This window comes from Anarhichas minor, unplaced genomic scaffold, assembly GCF_050575085.1.
Source record: "Anarhichas minor isolate MPS153535 unplaced genomic scaffold, ASM5057508v1 ptg000095l, whole genome shotgun sequence".
NCBI classification, from domain to species: Eukaryota; Metazoa; Chordata; class Actinopteri; order Perciformes; family Anarhichadidae; genus Anarhichas; species Anarhichas minor.
The window spans coordinates 1,419,894-1,442,808 of NW_027466541.1; the positions used below are offsets into that span (position 1 = coordinate 1,419,894).

A 22,915-nucleotide genomic window follows, 5' to 3' on the forward strand; every position below is an offset into this window, starting at 1 on the left:
CGTCAGGACTTGACGTAACCTACTTCCGGTAAACCTATTTCCTTCTCTTTTTTTTATTATAAAATAATGTATTTATTGAAACATGAACTTCTTCTATTTACAAGCTTCAAACTGAGTCTGTAGTAAAAATATACTTAGTCTGTTGTAAAAAAGATACTTAGTCTGTAGTAAACATATACTTAGTCTGTCGTTAAAACAATACATAGTCGGAAGTAAAAGCAATACTTAGTCTGTAGTTAAAACAATACTTAGTCTGTAGTAAAGACAATACTTAGTCTGTAGTTAAAACAATACTTAGTCTGTAGTAAAGACAATACTTAGTCTGCAGTAAAAACAATACTTAGTCTGTAGTAAAGACAATACTTGGTCTGTAGTAAAAACAATACTTAGTCTGCAGTAAAAACAATACTTAGTCTGCAGTAAAAACAATACTTAGTCTGTAGTTAAAACAATACTTAGTCTGCAGTAAAAACAATACTTAATCTGTAGTAAAAACAATACTTAGTCTGCAGTAAAAACAATACTTAGTCTGTAGTAAAAACAATACTTAGTCTGTAGTAAAGACAATACTTAGTCTGCAGTAAAAACAATGCTTAGTCTGTAGTAAAGACAATACTTAGTCTGTAGTAAAGACAATACTTAGTCTGCAGTAAAAACAATACTTAGTCTGTAGTAAAAACAATACTTAGTCTGCAGTAAAAACAATACTTAGTCTGTAGTAAAGACAATACTTAGTCTGTAGTAAAGACAATACTTAGTCTGCAGTAAAGACAATACTTAGTCTGCAGTAAAAACAATACTTAGTCTGTAGTAAAAACAATACTTAGTCTGCAGTTAAAACAATACTTAGTCTGTAGTAAAAACAATACTTAGTCTGTAGTTAAAACAATACTTAGTCTGTAGTAAAAACAATACTTAGTCTGCAGTAAAAACAATACTTGATCTGTAGTAAAGACAATACTTGGTCTGTAGTAAAAACAATACTTAGTCTGTAGTAAAGACAATACTTAGTCTGTAATAAAGACAATACTTAGTTTGTAGTAAAAACAATACTTAGTCTGCAGTAAAAACAATACTTAGTGTGAAGTAAAGACAATACTTAGTCTGTAGTAAAGACAATACTCAGTCTGCAGTAAAAACAATACTTAGTCTGCAGTAAAAACAATACTTAGTCTGTAGTTAAAACAATACTTAGTCTGCAGTAAAAACAATACTGACCGTAAATAAAAAAAAGTTTATTTTTTTTCTTATAAAAAGAACAAATTACAGCAAAAGAAAAACAGAAGAAAAACAATAACATTCACACACACACACACACACTTTATATATAATGATATATATATATATATATAGATACATATTAGTATTGTCTTTATTACATTGCCATTTATTAATCCACATAATCCAGCCAAACACAATAGAAACATTTGTGTCCATAGTATAATTAGTGGTATTCATGTTGGTTTACACACCTTCTGTTTTCAAACAGTGTTGATGGGAAATGTAGTTCCTCAGTGTATTTTATCAGTATATTGACCCAGACAGCTGAGTTCTCCTGTTGTTCTTCCTGCATCCACACGCAATGCATCCTGGTACATGTAGGCACATCTGTACTGAAGTGAGCTGAGACTACACGAGGCTTAAATGGACTACATTTACCATCAGCACTGATTCATCCACATAAAAGGCTTTGAATGTGAAACGTTCTTCACAGTTTTTTCTTATTTTCTCATCTCGGTTCACAAAGTGAAGACACATTTATTTAGTCTTTAAATGTGATGACTCAACACGTTACAGGAGATGAAGAAACTTCCTCACAAGTGAATCCAAATGTGTCATTTCCCTTCCTGTTCAAACAAACATTTACATCCTCTTCAATATTCATTGCTCTGACGTGTCATCAGTGGGCGTGGCCCGGGGTATGTGGGCGTGGTTAACGGAGGTTGTAGGAGATTAGACTGAGAGTCAGCAGGTAAAGGTGTGAGGTCGGAGAGGAGGAGCTCCCAGCGTTGTTGAGGCAACCGCTCTTTTTAAGACAGACCTTCTTCTCACAGAATGCACCTGCACACACAACATCATCATGACACCTGAGCTGTGACATCATCAGTCCCCGCCCACATTACCGGAGCTGTGACATCGTACAGATGTGTGTTTACCTGTGAAGCTGTCCGGACAGACGCAGCGCTGGAGGTCGACGCAGGTTCCACCGTTCTGACAAATCAAACGCTCCTCATCACACACGTTCACTGAGGGACAACATTGATTATTAATATTATTGATAACATCAAGATTGGTTCTGACCTCAACCTTAAACCCCATGTACCTGTGCAGCTGGCCCCGCCTTCTCTCCAGGTGTATCCAGGCAGACAGGTGTCACAGCGCCTCCCTGTTGCTCCGTCTTTACACTGACAGAGACCAGAGTCAGAGCAGTGAGGAGACGCACTGCCCCTCCCATCACACTCACAGTCTGAGGACAGACAGAGACGTCTTCACCATCATCATCATCATCATCATCATCATCATCACCATCATCATCATCCTCCTCACCATCATTATTATTATCATCTTCACCATCATCATCATCATCACCATCATCATCATCACCATGATGATCATCATCATCATCATTACTATCATCATTATTATTATCACCATCATCACCACTGTGTGTACATGTGTATATGTGTGTGTGTGTCTGTGTGTGCGTATATGTGTGTATGTGCGTGTGTGTGAGTGTATTACTGACCAACACAGACGTCCTCATCCTCAAGTGGCAGTGAGGTGTTTCTATAGTATCCGAGGCGACAGTACTGACAGTTCTGACCTCGTGTGTTGTGTTTACAGCTCACACATGTGACCACGTTGATGAAGTCGATGTAGCTGCAGCGGTTCGAGTGGCCGTTACACTCGCAGTCTGACAGAGACACAGATACACCTGTCAGAACACCTGGACACAGCTTCACGCATCGTGACCTCACAAGTAATATATGACATCATAACTGAAGTGAAGTGTTGCATCATAACGTGTTTGCTCTTTTTCTTTTACCTGCTTCCTCTGTTTTCCACTTACCTAGGAGACGAGTTCCTGGAACTAAATTTGGGATAAAACATGATCTTCTGTTTTGTTTTGAGTTTTATCTTCTACGTGTGCAACATAGTGTATTTATTAGTGCTGGGCAACGATTACAATTTTTAATCGCGATTAATCGCATGATTTTTTTGCAATTAATCGCGATTAATCTCATTGTTATGCGCAAAGTTCAATAATGAATTCAAAAGTAGTGTATTGCTCACTTTTATTTTGAAAGTGCTGCTATATGAACTAAAGGTCAATAACATTTGGTGTAAACACTTTAAACACATCAGGTTCTTGTTAGCAGCAGTATTCCCTTTACACAGCAGCAGTTATAACACAGTTATAATGATGATGCTGATTATAAATATTCAGCCGGTGTTCACAACTTTATCTTCATGTGTGTAAGAGATACAATTTAAATGTACACCTTGAAAACTGCAAACCTATCTACGTCATGTTTTTATGTTTGTTAAATTCTCAGTAGTGATAACTAAATGATGCTTATTATACATATTACAAACAAAAACTCATCATTTCTATTTTTCTTTTTTTGGTATTTTGGTCAGACACATATGCAACGCTGATTACCGTAATATGTGTGGTATTTGTTATAAATGTACGTTGGTACATAGAGGGTGATAAGAAGCTGTACATGTAGGTGAAGCATGGAACCTGTAGTCTGTACCATGGCAGTAACCTGCATGAGGAAGTTATGCTAATAAAGAGTTGCAGCAGCAGCAGGAAGTGACGCCACACAAACACAGCTGTTCACCGCTCGCTGCCCGGTTCTTGTGTTAAAAATGTCCACTTAATAATCAATAAAAAACTGCGTTAACGCGCGATAAAATAATTGTCAGTGTTAATTAATGAATGTGTTAAATCGATAATAACGCGTTAACTTGCCCAGCACTAGTATTTATACATCATCTCAATGAAGCATATAGAAATGATAAACACACCCACCTACTGTACATAACCCCGCCCACATACGGGTGACAGACAGACAGGTGAGAGCAACATGAAGGCTGAGGAGACAGGTGTGTGTTTGTTTGTGTCTTGTATTTCATCTGTAGTGAGTATTCTTTCAACTTGAACCTCTTGTGACTTCACTTCATCACAGTGAATTGTAACATTTGTAACAGCGTTCGTTAGTATTTGGCTCCGCCCTCTCGTGTCACGTGTGCAAAAAAAACAAGATGGCGACCCCCACACAATGCTGTCCACACAACAACCGTCCACCAACCGATGGGTGGCGGTACGATGACCAGGTCCACTTCTTAAATAAGGTCTATGAGAGGAACCCGTTTACGATCGCATCTGCTGTTCGTGGATAAAATAAACAGGAACACAACTTGGTTTATGTGGTGGTGTCCATTTAAAGAGGGAAATGGAATCTGTTCCAGGACCGGGACAGGTTAAGGGGGTCAGGTGAAGGGGGTCAGGACAGGTGAAGGGGACCAGGTGAAGGGGCTCAGGACAGGGGAAGGGGACCAGGATAGGTGAAGGGGACCAGGAAATGTGAAGGGGACCAGGACAGGTGAGGGGGACCAGGTGAAGAGGGTCAGGTGAAGGGGGTTAGGACAAGTGAAGGGGGTCAGGACAGGGGACCAGGTGAAGGGAGTCAAGACAGGTGAAGGGGGTCAGGACAGGTGAAGGGGACCAGGTGAAGGGGGTCAGGCTGTCAGAGGTGGTCTTACCCTGGAAGGTGACGTAGGCAATTTTGGACAGCTGACTGAACTTTGGTCCTCCTGGAATCAGAATCTTCTGGGTCGCTTGGAAACAAAACAATATGTGTATCCATTGTAACGGGCAGGTAGCAGTAGAGGTCAGCGGGGGTCAGACCTGCTACTGAACTACTCATGACAAGCGAGGAGCAGCAGGTCTTTGTATTTTAAGTACTGTTACTACTCCTGCTACTTGTACTACTAATACTCCCACATAAGGTCAGCCTCTACTAGCCAGTAGGGGGCTCTTCTACGACTGTTTCTTCATGTTTACCTTTTTTCTCGTAGCCTTTGTCATCTTTCTCCGTGTTTTTTTCTTTTGTTTCCTCTTTGGCCTGAGTGACTGTTTGGTTCAACAGAGAAGGAAAGATTTGAAATGTGTAGGAAAGAAGTTTATTTGAGTACTGTTTGATTTATCAACACGTGAAGCTGCTTCTGCTGCAGCTGCTCTGATAGAAACTCAAGTTTACAGAGTTTATCTGCAGGTTTTCAGTTGCATGTAGAAAAATACATCTTCTTCAGCATTGTGTCTCTTTATTGAGACTCTAGCTCATCAATTCATTGTTGCCAGTACTTCATGTGTAACATCCTCCAAGAATAAATGAGCGCTTACTTGAGACCTGCTTGATGTCGGTAATCTATCACAGTGAACATCATTTACTGATGTAGAAATTGTTTCGTATTTGTGCAGCATCCACATATATTTGGACCCAGGACAGGGTCCAACTTTCTGAAGCTCTCAGCCAAATATAATGAGGTCACATGACAACTACTAACTCATCTCCAAGACAATGGCGCAAATCCATTCACTGAAGAACGCCACAATATGTGACGTCAAACAACGACATGTCACCTTTTGCACTTTTTGTTATTTTTTTTGTCAAGCTTCTTTTTCTAAGTTCAAGAATGAAGCTCAAAGTAAATAAGAAAGAATGTCTGAATTTGCAGCCAGTGTTCTGAGATATATTGTACACTTTATTCTCCGTACCTTTCTCCTCTTTTGGTTTGCCCATCTCCTCTTGTTCAGAGTCTTTCTTTTCATCCAACTCTGAACCTTCTGCTGGTCCACCGGCAGCTGAATCCTCTCCGGAAGACTTTCCTTTCATCTGAGCTGCAGACGAATCTAGTCCTTGATCATCTACTGCTGGAGGAAAATCCAGTATAGAATCTAGACCAGCACTTGTAGTATCTGGTTCAGGGGAATCTCGTCTAGTTGATTCCATTCCACCATTTCCTGCTTCCTGTGTATCTAGCCCTGCTGAGACAGAATCCAGTCCAGAATCGACTGAATTTGTTTCAGCAACAACAACAGATTGACGGGAATCATCTGGAACGTTCCCAGGATCACCAACAGGCACTGGTCCAGAATCTGGTTCAGGGTCAGCTGAATTTGGATCATCCGGAAAAGGGAAGCTGAAGTCAACAGGAGCCAAATCACCAGCAGGGTCAGATGGATCTAAGTTGGTGGTGCTTATGTCTAGTACAGCATCACCTCCTCCTTCAGAAGGAGGCAACAATAATTCTTCAGGAGCATCAGGGGGAGGTACATCAGGAGGAGTTACATCTGGAGGAGGTACATCTGGAGAACGTTCATCAGGGGGAGGTACATCAGGAGGAGGTACATCCGGAAGAAGTTCATCAGGGGAAGGTACATCAGGAGGAAGTAGATCCGGAGGACGTTCATCAGGGGGAGGTACATCAGGAGGAGGTACATCTGGAGGACGTTCATCAGGGGGAGGTACATCTGGAGGAGGTACATCTGGAGAACGTTCATCAGGGGGAGGTACATCCGGAGGAGGTACATCTGGAGAACGTTCATCAGAGGGAGGTACCTCAGGAGGAGGTACATCTGGAGGAGGTACATCTGGAGGACGTTCATCACGGGGAGATACATCTGGGGGAGGTACATCAGGGGAAGGTACATCAGGGGAAGGTACATCTGGAGGAGGTACCTCTGCAGGACGTTCATCAGGGGGAGGTACATCTGGGGGAGGTACATCAGGGGTAAGCACATCTGGTGGAGGTACATCTGGAGGACGTTCATCAGGGGGAGGTACATCAGGGGAAGGTACATCAAGGGGAGATACAGCTGGAGGAGGTACATCAGGGGAAGGTACATCAGGGGGAGGTACATCAGGGGGAGGTAAATCTGGAGAAGATACAGCTGGAGGAGGTACATCAGGGGAAGGTACATCAGGGGGAGGTAAATCTGGAGAAGATATATCTATCCGGATAACTGGAGTCCTAAAGGAGGGAGCATCCAGAGGAACATCTGAAGGAGGTACATTAGGACAAGGTACATCTGCAGGAGGCAGATCTGGAGAGGGTACATTGGGAAGAGGTACATCTGGAGGAGATACATTAGATGGTGATTCCTCAGGTGGAGGGACATTGGGAGGTGGTACTTCCGTTGGTACATCAATAGGAGGTAAATCAAGAGGTGGTACATCAGGAGCAGGAGGAGGTAAATCAAGAGGTGGTACATCAGGAGGAGGTAAATCAAGAGGTGATACATCAGGAGGAGGTATATTGATCAGAGGGTCTAGAGGAACATCAGGAAAAGTTGTGTTAGCTCCTGTTGCGGGTGGAGCATCTCCAGCCCGATTGGGTGGGTCTGACCCAATGGATGCAGTATCTCCAGATGAAGCCCTGTCACCGGCTGGGGTTATTTCTGAGATGGTTGTTGTTGTTGGTGTTCCAGTTGATGTTGTAGACCCATCAGCAGGTAAGGTAGTACTGGTGATCAAGTTCGTAGTACCAATCCCAGAGAGGGTGGAGTCTTTGTTGTCTGGTGAGGAGGTGGAGTCAGAGGGCGTAGTCACTGGGTCAGAAATAGACACCTCAGAGTCAGTACTGCGGCCTGGGATAGTGGGGCTGTTAGTACTGGTGGAACTGGATGTGCTAATAGTGGTACTGGGAGTGGTGGTGTCTGGTACTGTGGGAGCTGGTTTGTCTCCAGTCTCCAGAGCTGGACTGCTGGATGAAGATGTGTCCGCTGTAGGTGCTGTTGTACTGCTAAAGTCTGGAAACGCATCTGTAGTACTAACAGTACTACTGACAGTGGTAAAAACTGTTGTACCAGTGTCAACTGTTGTAGTAGTAGAATCTACACTAGCTTTAACAACGTCACCAGTATCACTTGTACTAATGAGGTAAGTTTTAGAACTCGTATCAGTCATGATGCTATTGATGGTGAGATCATTGTCAGTGTCAAATACATCACTAGTAGTACTTGTTTCTGCAGTAGTAATACTTAATTTGTCAGTGGTAGTAGAAGTACTGGCTGTATTTGTGACAGTAGGAAGACTCACTGTGCTTGTAGACTCTGCATCAAAAGTCAACATGTATATAAAAATAGTTGTGGATCTGTCTGTTGTTGTGAGGTCAGGAGTAGAGGTAGTAGTGTCAATAGTGTTAGAAGTAGTAGTACTGTAAATAGGGGTGGTATATTCAGTTAAAGTAGTAGTAGTACTGTCAGTAGGGGTCGTATATTCAGTCATAGTAGTAGTAGTACTGTCAATAGGGGTGGTATATTCAGTTATAGTAGTAGTAGTAGCAGTACCGTCAGTAGGGGTGGTATATTCAGTTATAGTAGTAGTAGTAGTAGTAGTAGTACTATCAATAGGGGTAGTATATTTGGTTATAGTAGCTGTAGTAGTAGTACTCTCAGTAGGGGTAGTACTATCACGTACAGTAGCGTCAGTCGTAGTAGTGTCAGGAGTTATAATACTGTCAGTAGTAGTGGTAGTAGTACTTGTAGTAGTAGCTGTAGTAGCACTTGTAGTAGTAGCTGTAGTAGTGTCATTCACTCCATCTGATGGGGCAGAAGGTCTATCAGATGCTGCTGAGTTAGAATCCGCTGTCAGAGAAGAAGAGTTACGTCTCTTTAGTGAATCTCAGCTTTCTACTCGTTCAACTCTTTGCAGAACATGAAATATTGCAAAATGTTCAGTTTACTAGAATCTGAATAGGAGAAGTCCCAGAAACCCGACTCAGACCACGAGGCCAGCAGTAGACTTCAAAATAGATCACGTGTCATGAGACTGTTAAGGTTTCTGTCAGCTTCAAACAATGTTATCTTATCGGGTTGTAGAGCTCAGGCTCAGGTCAAAGTTATCCTCTGGTGTTTTCTCCTGAACCAGAGTGAAGCCCACTGTGGAGTTTGAAGTTGTTTGTGTGAGCAGTTCAAACATAATGATAAATAATAATGAATATTTAGACACAGACTAACCCACCAAGCCTTAAACACTTAATTTTGGAGTCTACTGAGCCCTGAAACCAACGAGCCAATCAGTGAAACACATTCCACTCAGTCTGTAACGAGAATATCAACTTAACATATAGTAGTATATAAAAAAAAGTATATAAAATATATATATAAGATATATAAGATATATATAAGTATATAAAATATATATATAAGTATATAAGATATTTATAAGATATATATAAGTATATAAGATATTTATAAGATATATATAAGTATATAAAATATATATATAAGTATGGCAGCCCACTGCTCCCTATATACAGGGATGGGTCAAATGCAGAAGGCAAATTTCGTGTATGTGTATATGTATATGACAATAAAAATGGTTTCTTTTCTTTCTTTATAAGATATATATAAGATCTATATAAGTATATAAGATATTTATAAGATATATATAAGTATATAAAATATATATATAAGATATTTATAAGATATATATAAGTATATAAGATATATAAGATCCTCAATAAGAATCCGATTGTTCTCTTGTTATCACTTGTGTATGTGTGTGTGTGTGTGAGTGTGCGTGTGTATGTGATTGTGAGTGTGTATGTGTGTGTGTGATTGTGAGTGTGTATGTGTGTGTGATTGTGAGTGTGTGTGTGTATGTGATTGTGAGTGTGTATGTGTGTGTGTATGTGTTTGTGAGTGTGTGTGTGTGTGTGTATGTGTTTGTGAGTGTGTATGTGTGTGTATGTGATTATGAGTGTGTATGTGTGTGTTTGTGAGTGTATGTGTGTGTATGTGTGTGTGAGTGTGTATGTGTGTGTGAGTGTGTATGTGTGTGTGATTGTGAGTGTGTATGTGATTGTGAGTGTGTATGTGTGTGTGTATGTGTTTGTGAGTGTGTGTGTGATTGTGAGTGTGTATGTGTGTGTATGTGTTTGTGAGTGTGTGTGTGTATGTGATTGTGAGCATGTGTGTGTGTGTATGTGTTTGTGAGCATGTGTGTGTGTGTATGTGATTGTGAGTGTGTATGTGTGTGTATGTGTTTGTGAGTGTGTATGTGTGTATGTGTGTGATTGTGAGTGTGTGTGTGTATGTGTTTGTGAGCATGTGTGTGTGTGTATGTGATTGTGAGTGTGTATGTGTGTGTATGTGTTTGTGAGTTTGTGTTTGTGAGTGTGTGTGTGTGTGCGCGTGTGTATGTGATTGTGTATGTGTGTGTATGTGTTTGTGAGTGTGTGTGTGTGTGTGTGTGTATGTGTTTGTGAGTGTGAATGTGTATGTGTTTGTGAGTGTGTGTGTGTGTGTATGTGATTGTGAGTGTGTGTGTGTATGTGTTTGTGAAAGTGTATGTGTTTGTGAGTGTGTATGTGTGTGTATGTGATTGTGTATGTGTTTGTGTATGTGTGTGTATGTGTTTGTGAGTGCGTGTATGTGTGTGAGTGTATGTGTGTATGTGATTGTGAGTGTGTATGTGTGTGTATGTGTTTGTGAGTGTGTGTGTGTGTGTTTGTGAGTGTGTGTGTGTATGTGATTGTGAGTGTGTATGTGTGTGTGTATGTGTGTGTCTGTGTATGTGTTTGTGAGTGTGTGTGTGTGTGTGTATGTGTTTGTGAGTGTGATGTGATTTACAAGGTAAAACTGACTAACACAGATTAAACACACACCATTTGTCTCTAAACCAGACACCAGTGTGCCGTGAGAGATCGTCAGGTGTGCCATGGGAAAATGTCCAATTTCACTTAATGAGTCCAAAAAAATATGATTTAGTTGTTGCAAATACTTTGCCATTGTTGAGCGTCTAAGCTGCAATATAGTGTCTGGCTAAGTAATAAATACTCTTCCATGCCAGTGGGTGGCAGTAGGTAGTGCAGTAATGAAATGATGGGAGAGGTTGCGGTGACGAGACGAACAGCGATGGAGAAATATTTGAAAAGTAAAAATGCAGACTCTGAACTGGGCCCTGGACAAAATAACCCAGATGAAATGCCAAGTAAGGATCAACACATTGAGAGACTTGTCATTCAATTGTCAGCATATATCCGGCCCTCGGTACAACGGCCCGCCAGAAAATATATGTTTATCATAACCGGCCCGCCACACCACAGAGCTCCGGGACGAAAAGTGGCGATGTGAGCTGGCTTTATTTGCAACATAACGAAGCATCTCACTGCGCTAAACCTGCAGCTTCAGGGACGGGGACATGTGATCACAGACATGTATGATCACAGACATGTGCGATGCAGTAAAGGTCGCCATGTGTTCCCGACTGCGCATGTTGCTGATAAACTGGGTGCACTTGGCACAGAGTTCACTCGGAGATTTGCCGACTTTGCAGCTCATAAATTTAAATCTGAACTGCTCAGCAATCCGTTTGCAGTTGACGTGGAAAGAGCACCTGTGGAGCTGATAGACCTCCAGTGTAATGACACTCAAGGCAAAGTATGACTCTGAGGGCGCTGCACAGTTTCCAAGCTTCACCCTGAAACAATGCCTTAACTCACACCTTCACTCCATCTTGAGGGTTTCCACAGAACCTAACCCCAGATATTAATGAACTGGCAGCCAAGAAAAGATGCCAAACATCTGGCTCTGGTACGTATGCATAAAATAATGTGGCCTACCTAAACATGTATTCTTTTTGCACTTTGTCCAATATCCCTTCTATCCTGTTTATTAGATGGTGACTCTATTTGGCCCTCAACGTAGTCCCAATTTTTTATTTTGCCCCTCTCTGTGATTGACTTTGACACCATGGCAGATATGCAGTATTATGCTAAAAGGTGTCATTTTGTAACTTTTTTGGTTGTTGGTGTGCCGCGGGATCTTTGTAATGTAAAAAATGTGCCGCGGCTCAGAAAAGGTTGAAAAACACTACTCTAAACGACAGATTAACTCAGATGTTTCTCCCAGAATGCACCATTTAACTGACCACTCATGTGACCAATCAGAGCGAGGGATTTGATGATGTAATACAACCAATCAGTCTTGACATTCATTTGAATATTTCAGTTCCAGCTGATTTAATTTACGGTGTTGTTGTATTTTAGTATTTGTACATGATGATGCAACACTGACCACATTAGTGAAGGAGGAGGTGGGGATTAAATGGAACGTGACAAACAGGTGAACAGATAAACAGGTGAACAGGTAAACAGTACTTACTGGCTGCTGTTTCTGCTGCCTCACCTGAAAAAGACACATGTTACTGTTTTATTCTGTCTGATGTCCACCAACTGATCTCTGAGTAAATGTGGTGTGTTCAGTGCGTACAAGTGTGTGTGTGTGTGTGTGTGTGTGTGCTGTCTGACAGGTACAGGTGTCGGCAGTTTGTGTGTGTGTGTTGTGGTACGTACAGGTGTGTGTGTGTGTTCTGGTACTTACAGGTGTTGGCAGTGCCTTTGGGCAGCGGCAGGTATGATCCTGGTCTCCAGCTGCGGGATTTGAACCCTGGTCCACAGAGCTGACAGTCTTGTCCACTTGTGTTGTGGTCACAGTCACACTGCAGCGTCGCATCACGTAACAAACACTGAGACGCATGCAGGTTACACTTACACCTGCAGGAAACACACAAAGACACACCAAGTGTTCTCAGGTGTTCTCAGGTATTCTCAGGTGTTCTCAGGTGTAGCTGGTTGTTAGTCTGTACATACCTTGCAGGTACATCGATGTTAGAAATAGCGTAGAAGTATTTGAGCAGGTTGTCTCTCTGGACGTAGGTCCCTCCCAGAGCCGGGCGGAGGAGTCTCAGTCGGAGGTTGGTGAAGCTGAAGAAGTCTCTCAGACCCTTCGTGGTCTCCATCCGGGTGTACAGGGCATCCATGTTGATCAGCTTTGGACCTGCAAACACCCCGAACCGAGCTCGCACCTCGAAAACCATCATCTTCTCCTCCTGTTGGTGGAACCATGACAGCCAGCTGACATGTTTGTCCTCCATTGATGCTGCTTATTGTTCAATCTCTATTCTCAGTGACTCATATCATTTAAATAACACTCTATAAACTCATTAGTGTTATCTGGTTCCCAGTATGACCAGTGTCAAGACCAGTTACCCACCTTGGCTCCGACCCAGCGTGAGTACTGCTCGGTACAGATGACCCGGGTTAAGTTACTCGGTGCTAAGTCTGAGACCCGTTTAGGAACCATACCGAACACCTCCAGACAGTCGTCAGCGTAGAACTGATACGGCTGCCACGTGACACCTGCAACACAAATACTGGTTATTATGGCTCATATTACCAGTAACATGGTTCATATTACCAGTTAACATGGTTCATATTACCAGTTAACATGGTTCATATTACCAGTTACCAGTAACCAACCACGTACTGGTCACATGTGGATTTGGCATCCTCGTGGCTCAGTACTGGTCCGTGTACTTTTCTCTGGTTTGGGTCTGTGAAGCCCCGTCAGATTCTGTAGTAGTACTACCAGATAGTACTACCAGGTAGTACTGTCAAAATCAAGTCTATTTCTACAGTCCAACATCAAGTACTACTAGCAGTAGTACTGGTAATACTACTACCAGGTAGTTGGGGTAGTAGTATTACCAGGTAATAACACATCATTCAGAGTGTCTGGAGGGAACATGACAGTACTACCAGGTAGTACATGTACATGACAGTACCCATAATGCACTACTGTAAGCTCAACTACACCTGTTAGTCACCTCCCAGGGCACAGTGGTCCCCAAGAGTCTCCTGAAGTGGTGCTGTTGTTGGCTCGTCTGTAGCTTTTATTTTGAAGGGCAGCTTTAGCTTTAACAGGAATAGGCTCAATCAAGTGAACTTTCAACATGTGGAATTATTTGTTTGTATTGATCCAGATCAGAGACCAGATCTCACGTTGGTACCAGCTGGTGTTCATTGGACCGACTCGACTCCCCCCCCCCCCCCTTCCCCCCCACATGTTGGTACCAGCTGGTGTTCATTGGACCCCCCAGGACCAATCACCTTTGTCCATAGACTTCTCCAGCACCATGCCGGTCGGTCGGCCGTACTCGAAGGTGACGACGATGTCGTCCACAACCTCCAGGCTCTTGTTCCAGGACAGAGTGATGTTGGCCAATAGGGGTTCAGGATACCGTGACCATGTGACCGTCTGCCAGTAGGTGATCAGCCCCCCCCTCTCCCTGTCTCCCATCAGCTGAGGAGGGTGAGACAGGTCGGGGCTGGAGGCATCACACTCATCGCTGCACAGGTACGGGTTCTCCTGCAGAACGAGAACACACAGAGAACCCAGAGGTCAAATACTGAGGAGATGTTTTCCTCTTTTTAAATGTTCTCATGTTGTCAGTGAGATGTTCAAGTGGATAGAATTTGATACAGAAAAAGCAGTTTGAGGTTGTAATTTTAAATGAGTAGTATGTGGTACTACGTGGTACAATACGGTACTAAGTCTGAAAAATAAAACTTCTAAAACTTTCTACGAACTGTCTGTTTGAGTTTATAGAGGAAGATTTTAGAGAAGATCTTAAGTATCAAACACGACCGTTCATTATTAAAGAATACTTTATTACTCCGTCATATTATTTTAAGTAAGCAACCAATCTACTTCCTGTTTACACCGGCACCATCAGCCCAGTGTACGTGAATAGTCACGTGATATTGGTTACAAACTCTCCCGCAGTGTCTCGGTATCTGTTCCCTCCTGATTCAAACAGGTTAAAGGTTCATCCCTCCTCTAGTGATAAACCAGGCTGCACCAACATGCTGAATGCTATTGAGCCCCGTGACACTACTCCTTCACCAGCCCAGTTCTCCAGACCATCATTTCTGCTTTGTAAAAGAAAACAAAAGCCCAAACAGAGAATCAACTCAGACACGCCCCATTGAGTCTCACCAGAGAGGATTTGGCTTTTCTGCTTTTTTGCTGCATTGAAACCGTACCGAACCGTACCGAACCGTGGCACCACTGTATCGTACTGAACCGATATACTGTATATATATATATATATACAGTATATATATATATACAGTATATATACATATATATATATATATATTTATATATATATATATATATATAAGAATATATGGAGGTTTTACATGTTTTTTTAATAACTGATCCAGTATACGAAGTCTAGAAAGCCGTCAGTCTGTTGATGTCGTCTTCTTCCTGTTTTCTACCAACAGATGGTATCAAAGTAAAGACGTATATAAGTATATACATTATATAAGTATGTAAGATATATACTGAATATAAGATATATATAAGTATATAAGATATATATAAGATATATAACATCCTCAATAAGTATCCACTTGTTCTCTTGTTATCACTTGTTGGATTCGGGTGGTGTGTGTCTGTGTGTGTAGGTGTGTGTGTGTGTGTGTCTGTGCATGTAGGTGTGTGTGTGTGTGTGTGTTAATCTGCTGTGTGTGTGTGTGTGTGTGTGTGTTAATCTGCTCTGTGTGTGTGTGTCTGTGTGTGTAGGAGTGTATGTGTGTTTGTGTGTGTGTTAATCTGCTCTGTGTGTGTGTGTGTGTGTGTGTTAATCTGCTCTGTGTGTGTGTGTGTGTGTGTGTGTTAATCTGCTCTGTGTGTGTGTGTGTTAATCTGCTCTGTGTGTTAGAGGTTAAATACTGTAATCTTCCGTCAGTCTCTGCAGATAAAGATTTAAATTACATCTTGTTAACTAAGTAGCCCTCACTACAGTCTATGTTTCATTTATACCGACATAATGTCATTACATATCATGTAGTACCCTGTTGTACTACGTAGTATGCTGCTGTACTACATGGTACCCTGTAGTACCATATAGTACCGTGTTGTACCACATAGTACCCCGTAGTACAATAAGTGTATTCAACATATTCAAGAGAACTACTAGTAACCAGAAGTCATAAGAGCATAAACCCGAGCAGAAGTACAGAAACAAACTAGTATGAATACAATAAGTCCGAAGCCCTCCTTGTTGGCACTCCACACCAGGTTCAGTCATCCTCCATAACTCATCTCACCTTCGACGGTCAGGTCATCCCCCTCTCCTCCAGTCACTAATCTGGGAGTTAGGTTTGACCCACACCTGACCTTTAATGACCATATAAAACATCTGTGCAAAACCTCCTTTTATCATCTCAAAAACATCTCCAAACTCCGCCCCACTTTAACCCTGTCAGATGCAGAGAAGCTCGTCCACGCCTTTATCTCCTCAAGACTGGACTACTGTAACTCACTCTTCACTGGGATCACTGCCAAGAACATCCAGAACCTGCAATACATCCAAAACAGCGCTGCCAGGATCCTGATGAGAGTCCAGAAGTATGAGCACATAACACCCATTCTGCACTCTCTACACTGGATCCCTGTCTCATTCCGGATTGACTACAAAGTCCTACTACTCGCACATAAATGGACACGCACCTCCCTACCTACAAGAACTCATCACTCCCCAAATCTCCACCCGCACCCTCAGATCATCAAACAGCTCGCTCCTCCGGGTCCCCAACACCAAGCTCCGCACCATGGGCGACCGGGCCTTTGGCTCGGCAGCTCCACGCCTATGGAACAGTCTCCCTGACCACCTAAGGGCAACACAGACACTGGTCTCTTTAAGACTGGCCTAAAAACCTTTCTATTCAGGAAGGCCTTTCTGACATAAATCACTGTCAGTTATTTCTTTTGTGTTTCTGTTCATTCACTGTTTTTTTTATGCTTACTAGTTATTCTATTATAGTTTGTTTTTTACTATGTTTTTTACTATGTACTGGCTCTGTGGCACTCTGAGATTTTTTTAAATGAAAAGTGCGTTACAAATAAAATGCATTATTATTATTATTAAGTGCAACAAACTAGTATGAATACAGTAAGTGGTGAGTGAAGGCTCAGGGTAGGCCTTCTTGAAGAGGTGAGTCTTCAGCCTGATGAAAGATGGGCAGCGACTCTGCTGTTCTGCCGTCAGTAGGGAGTTCATTCCACCACTGTGGGGCCAGGACAGAAAACAGCTGTGACCGGGTCGATCGGCCGCAGGGACCTCTGAGCGACGGGGCAACCGATCACCCTGAGGCAGCAGAGCGAAGAGGTCGGGCGGGGGTGTAGGGCTTGACCGTGGCCTGGAGATAGGAAGGAGCTGTTCCTGTCACTGCCCTGTAGGCTAGCACCAGAGTCTTAAACTCTGTACCACGTAGTACCCTGCTGTACTACGTAGTACTGTGTTGTACCACGTAGTACCCTGTAGTACCACATGCTACCGTGAAGTACCATGTAGTACTGTGTTATCAATATCAATATCAGTATCAATGTATTTATGTCCAATATAAATACTCTGCAATACAAACACTTCATACTTTCTACCTCATAATGTGTATTATATTGTATTAAGTTATTAAATGAGGGGTCACCGGAGGTCACAGCAACAGTCTTAATGTATTTGTTGATTTTTTTTAGATAGTTTTAATGTATTTGTTGATGTTTTTAGATAGTTTTAATGTATTTGTTGAAGTATTTAGTTGTTTTTTGAATGTTTTTTATCTATTTTGTCCGTTAAATTTGTTTTACGGTTATTTTCTGTTTTGTGGGAATTCTAACTGATCAATAATTAACATTTCATTTTTGCTTCATAACATCTTTTACATTTATCAATAATTCAGACGTGGCTTCAGCTTCCCAAAGGAACAATTAGACAGACTGAGTGAGTGGTTTCCAACCTGTGGGTCAGGACCCCCCAGGAGGTCACCAGAGGAACCTGAGGGGTCATGACATGATTGACAGGAGACACACTAATCTCTGGATGTGAAATATTGATTACCATATTAATCTGAACACAAGACAATATAACGTTCTGAACATTATGTTTGAAACAAGTCGTATTGTACGTAAAACAGATATTCTTAGTGATACGGGCTCCAGCAGAGAGAGGTGCATTGTGAGTTTATTGTAGCCATATTGTTGCTACGCTAATGAGTCTTTTACGTTCAGTCTGCATTCAAAGTGTTTAGTTAGTTTAACCTGCAGGAGAATATTTTACTTATTTTTTGTAGTTGTTATTTATTTCAGTTTTAATCTTGTTTTTTATAACAAAACAAATTTAAAGATGAAACAATTTCAAATAACATGTTGAGACGTTCAAGGCTGTAGATTATCTGCTTTTGGATTAAAAGCAGAAATCCTGATTAATTAATAATAATAATAATAATAATAATAATGAATATATTCTGATATCATGGAACAGAGGAAACAGCTCCTCTGGTTGTTACATTCAGATTATTATCTCCTCAATAAACTCCTAACAGTCACAGGTGGCTCTCTTACAGCATTCTGAGCCTACAAACTATATTGTGCTGTGATACATAAACATTCCTAAACTGTTGTTTCCTGTGAAGATGGAAGTTTATTTTGAAAAGACTGTAACCAGCGTAAATTGACACATGTTGCGGCTTTCATCCATAAATGAGGAGTAGCTCTTGGTAAGAAATCCTGAACACCAATGAACAAGGACACACGTTGACCCACAAGACTCAGGAGGCTCAAAATAAAGAAATCATACACATGAGAATCCTCCAAATACAATAGAGACGTTTTCCATTCTAGAGGAAAACGTCTGTGTTCAGGTGAGTGTTCAGGAGTGTGTTCAGGTGAGTGTTCAGGTGTGTGTTAAGGTGAGTGTTCACGTGTGTGTTCTGAGTGTTCACGTGTGTGTTCTGGTGAGTGTTCAGGAGAGTGTTCAGGAGTGTGTTCAGGTGAGTGTTCTGGTGAGTGTTCAGGTGAGTGTAAAGGAGTGTGTTCAGGTGAGTGTTCAGGAGTGTGTTCTGGTGAGTGTTCTGGTGAGTGTTCAGGTGAGTGTTCAGGTGTGTGTTCAGGAGTGTGTTCAGGTGTGTGTTCTGGTGAGTGTTCTGGTGAGTGTTCAGGTGAGTGTTCAGGTGTGTGTTCAGGAGTGTGTTCAGGTGAGTGTTCAGGTAAGTGTTCAGGAGTGCGTTCAGGTGAGTGTTCAGGTGAGTGTTCAGGAGTGTGTTCAGGAGTGTGTTCAGGTGAGTGTTCAGGTGTGTGTTCAGGAGTGTGTTCAGGTGAGTGTTCAGGAGTGTGTTCAGGAGTGTGTTCTGGTGAGTGTTCAGGAGTGTGTTCAGAAGTGTGTTCAGGTGAGTGTTCAGGTGAGTGTTCAGGTGTGTGTTCAGGAGTGTGTTCTGGTGAGTGTTCAGGTGAGTGTTCAGGTGTGTGTTCAGGTGAGTGTTCTGGTGAGTGTTCAAGTGAGTGTTCAGTTGAGTGTTCAGGAGTGTGTTCAGGTGAGTGTTCAGGTGTGTATATGACTTACTAAAGTGCAGAATCTCTCAGGTGGGTTACCACAGGTGATGCCGGGGGGGTCGACTCTGATCTGCATCACTTCCTTCATGCTGGCAGGTGAAGGCTGACAGGAGTAGAACTCCCATCCTGGTCCCGCCTCTGAGCCACGCAGAGACCGACACACGTCAAACTGACACCGGCCCACCGGCAGCAGGACGAGGAGGGGGAGGAGACAGGGAAGGAGACAGGGGAGGACGGGGGACATGGTGGACTCACAGTCAGACAGACAGGAAGTTCCTCTGGAGGTCACATGTCAAAGTCACCTCCTACATTTTTAATCGACAGGTTCGGTTTCTTCTTCCAACAGGTGGTTCTCATGGTTCTAAATCGGTGGTCTTGTAGTTCACACCTGAGGTTCTCAGATCCAGATCTGCCAGTCTGCAACACAACAACAGAACAACACTCATTAAAGGAGACAAAGCCAAACCTGCTCACACCTGGTCAGACCTGGTCCAGATAGACCTGAACATAGCTTATCCAGATAGACCTGGTCAGACCTAGTCCAGATAGACCTGGTCACACCTGGTCCACATAAACCTGAACACAGCTTATCCAGATAGACCTGGTCAGTCCTGACTCTCTGTCTATCTGTCTCTCTGTCTCTCTGCCTGCCTGTTTGTTTGTTTGTTTGTTTGTGTTTGAATTGATGAGAAAGAAGGTTAAACTGAGACTCAGAGACTTTGTCTTCTTTATACAATTTTAACTTCCCTCTTAAAAACACTGACACCTCAGATCCTCCACCTGATCCTCCACCCTGATCCTCCACCTGATCCTCCATTTGATCCTCCACCCTGATCCTCCACCTGATCCTCCACCCGATCCTCCACCCTGATCCTCCACCTTCAGATCATCCACCTGATCCTGCACCCTGATCCTCCACCCGATCCTCCACCCTGATCCTCCACCTTCAGATCATCCACCTGATCCTGCACCCTGATCCTCCACCCGATCCTCCACCCTGATCCTCCACCTCAGATTCTCCACCCTGATCCTCCACATCAGATCCTCCACCCTGATCCTCTACCTGATCCTCCACCTGATCCTCCACCCTGATCCTCCTACTCAGATCCTCCAACCTCATCCCCCACCTCAGATTCTCCAACTCAGATCCTCCACCTCTGATCCTCCATCCTGATCCTCCACCTTCAGATCCTTCACCTGATCCTCCACCCTGATGCTCCACCTCAGATTCCCCACCTCTGATCCTCTACCTGATCCTCCATCTCAGATCCTCCACCTCTGATCCTCCACCCTGATCCTCCACCTGATCCTCCATCCTCATCCTCCATCCTGATCCTCCACCCTGATCCTCCACCTCTGATCCTCCACCTCTGATCCTCCACATCTGATCCTCCACCTGATCCTCCACCCTTATCCTCCACCTCAGATCCTCCACCATAATCCTCCAGTCTGATCCTCCACCCTGATCCTCCACCTGATCCTCCATCCTGATCCTCCACCCTGATCCTCCACCTCTGATCCTCCACATCTGATCCTCCACCTGATCCTCCACCCTGATCCTCCACCCTTATCCTCCACCTCAGATCCTCCACCTGATCCTCCACCTCAGATCCTCCACCTGATCCTCCACCTCAGATCCTCCACCTGATTCTCCACCTTCAGATCCTCCACCTGATCCTTTAAACACAAAACAACAAATAATATAAAACTAAAAATAATATTTAACTATAAATAACCACAAACTAATAATAATAATAATAAAGTACCAACAATTTAAAACTAATAATAATAATAAACTAAACATAATATTTAACTATAAATAACCACAAACTAATAATAATAATAATAAAGTACCAACAATATAAAACTAATAATAATATAAAACTAATAATAATATAAAATGAATAACTATAATGATAAAGCTCACTGGAGAAACTTCTTTATGAACACATTAAATAAATATTCATCAGACTCCACCTGTCTGTCTCTTACTCTGTCTCTCTATCTGTCTCTCTCTCCACCTGTCTGTCTCTTCTGCATGTCTTACCTTAGTGGTGTCTCATCTCTCTCTCCACCTGTCTGTCTCTTACTCTGTCTCTATCTGTCTCTCTCTCTCCACCTGTCTGTCTCTTACTCTGTGTCTCTATCTGTCTCTCTCTCTCTCCACCTGTCTGTCTCTTACTCTGTCTCTATCTGTCTCTCTCTCTCCACCTGTCTGTCTCTTACTCTGTGTCTCTATCTGTCTCTCTCTCTCCACCTGTCTGTTTCTCCTGCATGTCTTACCTTAGTGGTGTCTCGTCTCTCTCTCTCCACCTGTCTGTCTCTTACTCTGTCTCTCTATCTGTCTCTCTCTCTCCACCTGTCTGTCTCTTACTCTGTCTCTCTATCTGTCTCTCTCTCTCCACCTGTCTGTCTCTCCTGCATGTCTTACCTTCGTGGTGTCTCGTCTCTCTCTCTCCACCTGTCTGTCTCTTACTCTGTCTCTCTATCTGTCTCTTTCTCTCCACCTGTCTGTCTCTCTATCTGTCTCTCTCTCTCCACCTGTCTCTCCTGCATGTCTTACCTGATAGTCTCTGTCTTCAGGTTGATTCTTGATTAACGGGTTCATAAAACGTCCTCATGTCTTCTTTTCTTCTTCTTCTTCTTATTAAAGTTTTCCTCCCTGAACTCTCTACTCCTCCGTCTGGTCTTCTGCTTCTTTCTCTTCTCAGTTTTTATTCTTTTGCCTTTTCCTCTTAATCTCTTGCTGCGCTTCCTCCCTCCCCCTCTTCTTCACTGGTAAACCTCTCAGAGCTCAACTGACTCTCTCTCTCTCTCTCTCTGTTTCTCTCTCTCTCTGTCTCTCTCTCTGTCTCTCTGTCTCTCTCTCTGTCTGAGTGGAAGGAGTGCAGAGTTGACGGAGCATGTTCGAGAGCGATTAACACTGATTTATTTCGGTATTTTTTCGTCACTAGTTAACGTTGGATGTGATAGTGTATCTCACGGTGTTTGTGTGAACATTTAGCTGGTTTTGGGGTCTTTGTGAGTGGTTGCATTCGATCAGCGCGTGTTGGTCAACGTGCTAAACGCCACCATGGACATGACCAAACTCACGAGGAAACACGGCATAAAGATCCCGCCGACTTTCCCGGTTTCAGTGGAGGAATGCAGCCTGGCTGTGGGTGAACTTGTTGGCCACAGCAGCGTGAAGTCCGCTGCGCGAATGAACAATGCCGTGGTCATCTTTTTAGATACCATCCGAAATGCGGAAGTGGTGATTGACAACGGGATCGAGGTGGGCGATAACTTCTTCCCCGTGTACCCTCTCTGCACACCGGCTGTGAAGGTAACAGTGTCCAACGTCCCACCGTTCATCAGAGATGAAGACATAACCAGAGAACTATCAAGACACGGGAGGATAGTGTCTAAGGTGAAGAAGGTGTCCTCTGGGTGCAGGTCTCCTCTCCTGAAGCACGTGGTGTCTCACAGGAGACAGCTGCTCTTGATCCCAAACAACAGGAGCAAGGGGCTCAACCTAGTGTTCAAGATCAGGGTCGATGACTTCGACTACGTCATTTATGCAACAACTGATGATTTTAAATGTTTCAGTTGTGGAAAAGTGGGTCATCAGAGCAGAACGTGTCCTGAGAAAAACAGCTCTCATAAGGACCAGAACCAGAA

General features: G+C 42.9%; 1 protein-coding gene across 1 annotated transcript; it reads right to left on the minus strand.

Annotated features, from left to right (window-relative positions):
• Nucleotides 1-1,314: 1,314 nt before the first annotated feature.
• Nucleotides 1,315-22,551, minus strand: LOC142939276 (netrin-G2-like). The gene is made up of 12 exons (XM_076082535.1): nucleotides 21,819-22,551; nucleotides 20,848-20,932; nucleotides 19,266-19,672; nucleotides 13,969-14,227; nucleotides 13,073-13,218; nucleotides 12,670-12,908; nucleotides 12,401-12,573; nucleotides 12,182-12,205; nucleotides 2,747-2,914; nucleotides 2,324-2,467; nucleotides 2,157-2,246; nucleotides 1,315-2,061 (listed from the first exon to the last, which is right to left on the minus strand). Exons 3-12 carry the CDS (start codon nucleotides 19,497-19,499, stop codon nucleotides 1,934-1,936), a joined length of 1,605 nt encoding a protein of 534 aa, XP_075938650.1. The 5' UTR covers nucleotides 19,500-19,672; nucleotides 20,848-20,932; nucleotides 21,819-22,551; the 3' UTR covers nucleotides 1,315-1,933.
• Between the last annotated feature and the right edge of the window lie 364 nt (nucleotides 22,552-22,915).